This window comes from Physeter macrocephalus, chromosome 5, assembly GCF_002837175.3.
Source record: "Physeter macrocephalus isolate SW-GA chromosome 5, ASM283717v5, whole genome shotgun sequence".
In the NCBI taxonomy this organism is placed as follows: Eukaryota; Metazoa; Chordata; class Mammalia; order Artiodactyla; family Physeteridae; genus Physeter; species Physeter macrocephalus.
Genome location: NC_041218.1, coordinates 33,868,385 through 33,874,845, shown reverse-complemented (window position 1 = coordinate 33,874,845; position 6,461 = coordinate 33,868,385). Strand labels below are relative to the sequence as shown.

Below are 6,461 nucleotides of genomic sequence, written 5' to 3'. Positions count from 1 at the left end.
AAAAAAGGGTAGATATATGTGTATGTATAACTGATTCACTTTGCTGTACAGCAGAAACTAACACAACATTGTAAGTCAACTATACTCCAATAAAAATGTTAAAATAAAATAATAAAAATAAAATCATCTCAGACAGAGCAAAATGTCCCAATAAATAGAACCTCTAACATTGCATGGTAATGCTTGTGTTCACTCGACAGTAATGGTAACTTTTATCACATATGCTCCAACAGCGGAAGGAAGGAAGAAATTTGTTTTTTTTATTTTAATCATGTAAGCATTATTACATGATTTGCACACATAGGTGCTATCCCTGTCAGACTCTGTAAAATTATATTCATATGTATCTTCGATGTATTTAGTTTTTATTAACAAGCAAACAAAAAAACCCTCTGGAAGCTCTTTCCGTCACTTGTCTTCACAGATCACCAAGATCCCGCTGAATGGCTTGGGCTGTGAACATTTCCAGTCCTGCAGTCAGTGCCTCTCCGCCCCTTCCTTTGTGCAGTGTGGCTGGTGCCATGATAAATGTGTGCGATTGGAGGAATGCCCTGGTGGAACATGGACTCAAGAGACCTGTCTGCCTACAATCTACAAGGTAGAAGTCTCTGTCAGCTGTCATGTGCGTTTTTTGGAAATCATAAATCCCATTGATGGAAAAATTCAAAAATTAATGTTTTCATTTAGCTGTGAGGCATCAGCCATCTCCCTCCGCGTTTTTCTTTTTCTTTTTTTTTTTTTTTTTTGGCCGCAACTCGTGGCACATGGGATATTAGTTCCCTGACCACGGAGCAAACCCACACCCCCACACCCCCTGCATTGGGAGCACGGAGTCTTAACCACTGGACCACCAGGGAAATCCTACCCCCCAGGTTTTTCCTTTAGGGTGGTGTTTGGGCACATGCCCCTAGGCCCTGCACTTGAAGTGCTTGCTTCACACTCTCCTTGGGCAGTTGCTCTCCCTTAGTGCTATGTGAATACAAGAGTGGTGGCTAGAGAGCAATATTGCTCTCCATTTCCTCACACTGGGACCTGTTCCCTTCTGGCCTGCCCATTCTCTGATTCCTCACCAGCTGCTTTATCTACCAAGTGCCCAGGCATGAGCCTTCATCACACACAGGGATCCACTCATGGCATAATCCAGAACCCTAACCTGGATCGTGCAAGCTAGAGATCCCAGCCATGCTGGAGCAGGCAAAACAGGAGGTTTCGTTCTGTCTGACACATAGATGGTGGCTATCTCATCACTGATGAGTCTAGAGGTTACCTTTCAGGGCAAGGTGGGAAGCAAGTGGATGGTGAACAAATGGGTGACTGTGTGCCTTCTCTCAAAGTTCCTGGAAGAGAAGTAAAAGCACAGCTGATGACTACACTAACCTCTATACTCTGTAACCCAATTCATTATTTAATCCATTCCAAAAACACTTATTGAGTGCATACCACACAGCTGGCACTCTTCTAGACAATGGGGAGATACAGTCCCAGACAAGACAGAAGTGCCTCCTGCTCTTAGAGAACTGAGCTTCTAGAAGTGGACTTCAGCCATGACGTTGTAGCCATGCTCTCTAACTCTCCGTTGCCTTATTTACTTAAGCATGTGTTTGGCACTATGAAAATCTCCATGGCAATTTTTCTAAATTTTTTTCTTGATCCAAACACATTTTGCTTGAAGCTACTTCCCTGGTGAGGACCCAGTGTATATTTTCTCTGCCCGCATGTGGAACAGTTGGACTTAGTACTAAGTAGTTCCTGTGAAAGATTCAAGTTAAAGGTCTTGGTCGGTCGCCTGGTTCAAGCCCAAGTAAACAAAGTGTAGGAGTCAGAACAGGAACCGCCCCCAAGAGCATGGCTGTTTTCATTTAGCTACGGTTTGGGGAAAGATTTGTACCGGGTGACTGGGTTTTAAACCAAATCATTTTATGTTAGGTGTGACACAGTTATTAAGACTTAGCTTGATCAGCTAGAGAATAAACTAGTAGATATTAAGAAAACAAATTGAAATCTATACTGTATTATTTATGCACTTTTTGTGTGTTTAATATTCTTTTAAAACCACATGCAGTTTTTTACGTTTTAAAACACGTAGCCGTGGCAATTTGAGACACCAGACCTCTGAATTCAGCTATTCCATGAAAGAGATATGGGGAGTGTGTGTGTTTGTGTGTGTGTGTGTGTGTGTGTGTGTGTGCAATTAAATCACAACAATTTCATTTCAAAAACAGCAAAGCTGATGTTTTAAATAAAGAGCAGGTTAAGAACTTGTACAAATGAAACTTAATTTTGACCAATGTACCTCCTTTTATTAGTAATGAAAGCTATATTAAAATGGTTAAAAACAGTAAATATTTTAGAATTTTCTAGAACCAGAGAATCTCTCATAATGTTTGAATTTCCCCCCCCAACCCTGCACCTTCCCTAACTCCAGCACTCTAGCTGGAAATTTTTAAAAGGTTGGACTGCATCGTGCACGAGTCACTGAGGCTTGGGTGCTACAGTTAGAAAAAACGTAATGCAGCTGAGTCCATAAATCCCTTTCGGTTCATAGTTGTTAGGAAGATTTCATGCTGCACTAGAGCATGACATTTAACATTCTTACTGCAAAAAATAAGACAGATGATTCATCTTTTTCTTATCTGTCTTAAACGCTGCAGGCACAAAACCCAGCTAATGTGTAGAGTTTCACTTTCCAATAAATGTAAGTCAACCTGCTTTTCAAGGTACATGATGTTCAGTGGCTGAAATTCTTTGCAGTTCCACATATGAAATATTTCAGGATTGCAAGCCCATTATTTTGTTTCAAACATGTTATCTGATCTTGTACTTAAAGAGCAATGAAAAATGCTTCAGAAAAGGAAGAGCACTTTCCAATATATTCTGAATTTAATAGGATAAAACTGTCATTCTTGTAGGATTAGAGTTCAGTCCCAGTGAGACAATAAAACAGTTTATTAATTGATCAGAAGACTCAGATAAGAAGCAGCAGCGATATCTTATGAGGGACCTGAGATATCTCACGCCTGCAATATACTGCCACCAATATATTTGTGACATTTACTGAAGAGACAAATTTTAATTTTCCAAGGTTTTTGGTGGTGGTGGTGGTGGTGTTTTAACTTTCTCATGTATATCCTAATGGGTTTTGAAAATATGATCATTTAAATTATTTTCACCTGTGAAAGGACAGTAGCTACTTTTGTGGCTAGCTCTACCCTATCCAGACCCAGCCTCTGTGGCTTTATGCCGGACACTCATTTCCTTCTCACAGAGTTTCTGTACCCTCAGGATAACTCAGAGTTTGCCAGCCCATTGTTGGTTCTGTCCAAGGGTGTGTAGTCCAAGACTGCGTCCTTCCTTTTCCCCGGAAGAGTGAACGTTACCCCATAAGCTAAGGCAGAAAAGCTCAGATGCCCCCCTCTAATATTTCAGCTGGGAAAGGAAAACTAAGTAGAGCTGGCTTTTCAAATCCTGATGATCTAGCAGAGGTTTTATAGTATCCCTTTCTGTTGCCAGCACACCAACTGAACAACTCTCCGTGTCTTTTCTGAAATCATCACCCAATCCTTATATAGAAAGTGATGATGAATGTGGAGTGACAGACTTCAATTTTTACATAGAAAGGGGGGAATCCAGACAGCGGGGTCAGGCCAACATCAGCCTTGGGCTGTTTTCAGTGGGCAAGACTCCTCATTAAAAGAGGAAACAGCAGCTGTGTGACTGCCTCAGGCTGAAGAGAGTCTTGGAGGGTTAGATGTCTTTTTTTCCTCCTCCTGGATTTCTAACATAATAATAAACAGATATTTCTTTTCTAGCAGTTCTCATTTGGCTAGACAGGGGCGAAGTAAGTTTTCATGAAAGGCACAACTGTGTAATGGATTTCATGGGTAAAATAGCTATTGTAAAAGCGTTAAGCTAAGACTTTTGAAGGGGTTTGGCAACAAGGATATGACTTTGGTTTGTGGTCATTTACTTGGGAGGGAAGGGAATGTTTGCAAATTTGTATTTTGCTAAAAGCTCTTCTAAATTGTAAAAGAATCACTTTTACACTTTCACTAACTTGTCTTTAGCAAATACCTTTACTGGCTTTTGAGTTGCCTCTGTAGCAGTGCTGTGTTTTCCCACCATTGTACTTTACAGCACAATTTACAATATGTCCCCCCAAAAGAGCATTTCCTTTCTCAATTGTCACAAAGCTGCTGAGGAGAAGCTTATTTTTAACATAGAAATTTGTTTTGTTTTAATAGTTTTAGCCTAAGAATAGTTGTTGTATAGACTTCATAAGAGCCTAATGCTATCTTATATCACAGTTGCCAAATTTTTAGTAATGAATTCAAGTTTTACTTTTTTGGGGTGGGGGTGGGGGCTGTGTTTGGTCTTCGTTGCTGTGCGCGGGCTTTCTCTAGTTGCCGCGAGTGGGGCTACTCTTCGTTGGGGTGCGCGGACTTCTCACTGCAGTACCTTCTCTTGTTGCGGAGCACGGGCTCTAGGCGCGTGGGCTTCAGTAGTTGTGGCGCGTGAGCTCAGTAGTTGTGGCTCGCGGGCTCTAGAGCGCAGGCTCAGTAGTTGTGGCACACGGGCTTAGTTGCTCCGCGGCATGTGGGATCTTCCCAGACCAGGGCTCGAACCCGTGTCCCCTGCATTGGCAGGAGGATTCTTTAACCACTGCGCCACCAAGGAGGCCCAAGTTTTACTTTTAATGCACCAAAGATGAGCCTGCAATAATAAAAGGAACTTATTACTTATTTAATACTGAGCCTGAGGAAAAAAAGTCAATCCTAGAAATGAGATGTACGGTGATGCCAAGGGAGATAATTAGAAACATCGCTACAATACAGATCACATGTGGGGCTCTCTCCAATTCTGTTTTTATCTACTTCTAATAGAAATAATATATTGAATATATTAAATATTACATCATTTAGTTTGTCAACTAACCAGCTGGTATATATCAAATAGTGACCATATTTAAAGAAAAAATAAAAGTGGCAGACTAGTAATAAATGTAAATTATGTATAAAGGAATAGGTTCACTTATTCATTTGTTGATACCTGGCCTGCAGTAGATGATTTATAGTGAATGAATGAATGAATGGCAGATATGTATTGAATATCATCTATGTGGTTGATATTATGATAGCTGATAAATGCAGCTATGAAAACACTGGGTGCAGAAAGAGGTATTTTTACTGTGTGACTTTCTCCTCTGGGTGGGGAATACCATAGCAACATGAATGTAGCACACACCCAGCTGGCATACAGAACAATGCATATATTAGGGCTTGGCTTCTAGGGCTTGTAAAGGAGTTTTGATCAGAGTTCAATCTGGAGGCCCATGAAGGGGTTATAAGCATGTAAAAGTCTGGGCCCAAAGTGTGTCTACGCCCAAGAAGGCCCTTCATCCCCACACAGGCTGAATCTGCTCTCTCTCCCATCTCTGGATCTCCTGAAAACAGCTTGCTTCATCAGCCTGTCAGATAGTTTTAATGTTTGTTCCAGATTCTCTGAAATTTGTGACCCTTTTTCCTATAGTGAAAATTCATTTTTTTTAGATAATGGGAGAAGGGAAGGATTTCAGACTCTTTGAGTATACATATTTTGTTTGTTTGTTTTCCATACCTATGAAAGATAATAATATACTGGGTTTTTTTAAGTTCTATATTGTCCTCATAGGTTTTCCCAACTAGTGCCCCCCTTGAAGGAGGGACAACGCTGACCATATGTGGCTGGGACTTTGGATTCAAGAGAAATAATAAATTTGACTTGAAGAAAACCAAAGTTCTCCTTGGAAATGAGAGCTGCACCTTGACCTTAAGTGAGAGCACAATAAACATGTAAGGACATGAAATCGCTTGGCCAGGGTGTGCTTGGAAAACGGGTTTTGTCTTTGAATGAATCTTGTAAAACTCGCCCCAAATGTCTATCTCTTGAGTTTAAAAGGGTCTTGGCCCATCACTCCCCTTGAGGACTTGTTTTGTTTTTAAAACTGTTTACTCACCAGGATTACGGAAGAAGAAAGGTGACATTACTCAGGTGAAGAAAAGAAGAATCTAGCATCTGGGAGTTTTTCAAGCATTTTTGTAACAACTCTTGAGAAATTGAGTAGATTTGAAAGAATAGCACTGTTTGGGGTCGTTCCATCTTTAAAGTCTTCAAATTAAGAGAGTCTCAAACAGCTTTTTCTATAAAAATCAGAAAACAGCTCAATATGGACCCTCTCTTCTAAATTCACTTTCTAAACCTCAGAAATGTAATGAAGCAGCTGAATCACACTTTTGAGACTAGTTGTTTATGATGAGTTTAAATTTATATTTACCTGATATTTATTGGCACTGTAATGGAGGGAGTGTATCTCATATAACCATTCCCAAATCTTGGGAAATAGCAATGTTATCCCTATTTTACAAAGATGGTAACCGAAGTTCAGAAAGGTGGAGTGTAGATTAGCAGAGGTAATCCAGAGGGTA

At 40.4% G+C, this 6,461-nt stretch overlaps 1 protein-coding gene across 1 annotated transcript in view; it reads left to right on the top strand.

The window, feature by feature from the left end:
• The window catches only part of MET (MET proto-oncogene, receptor tyrosine kinase), a 135,736-nt gene that overhangs the window by 84,077 nt on the left and 45,198 nt on the right, over window positions 1-6,461 (top strand). Inside the window, exons 6-7 of the mRNA XM_007116502.4 lie at window positions 425-598; window positions 5,668-5,828. Coding sequence (XP_007116564.1) covers window positions 425-598; window positions 5,668-5,828 — 335 coding nt within the window. The remainder of the gene's footprint in view (window positions 1-424; window positions 599-5,667; window positions 5,829-6,461) is intronic.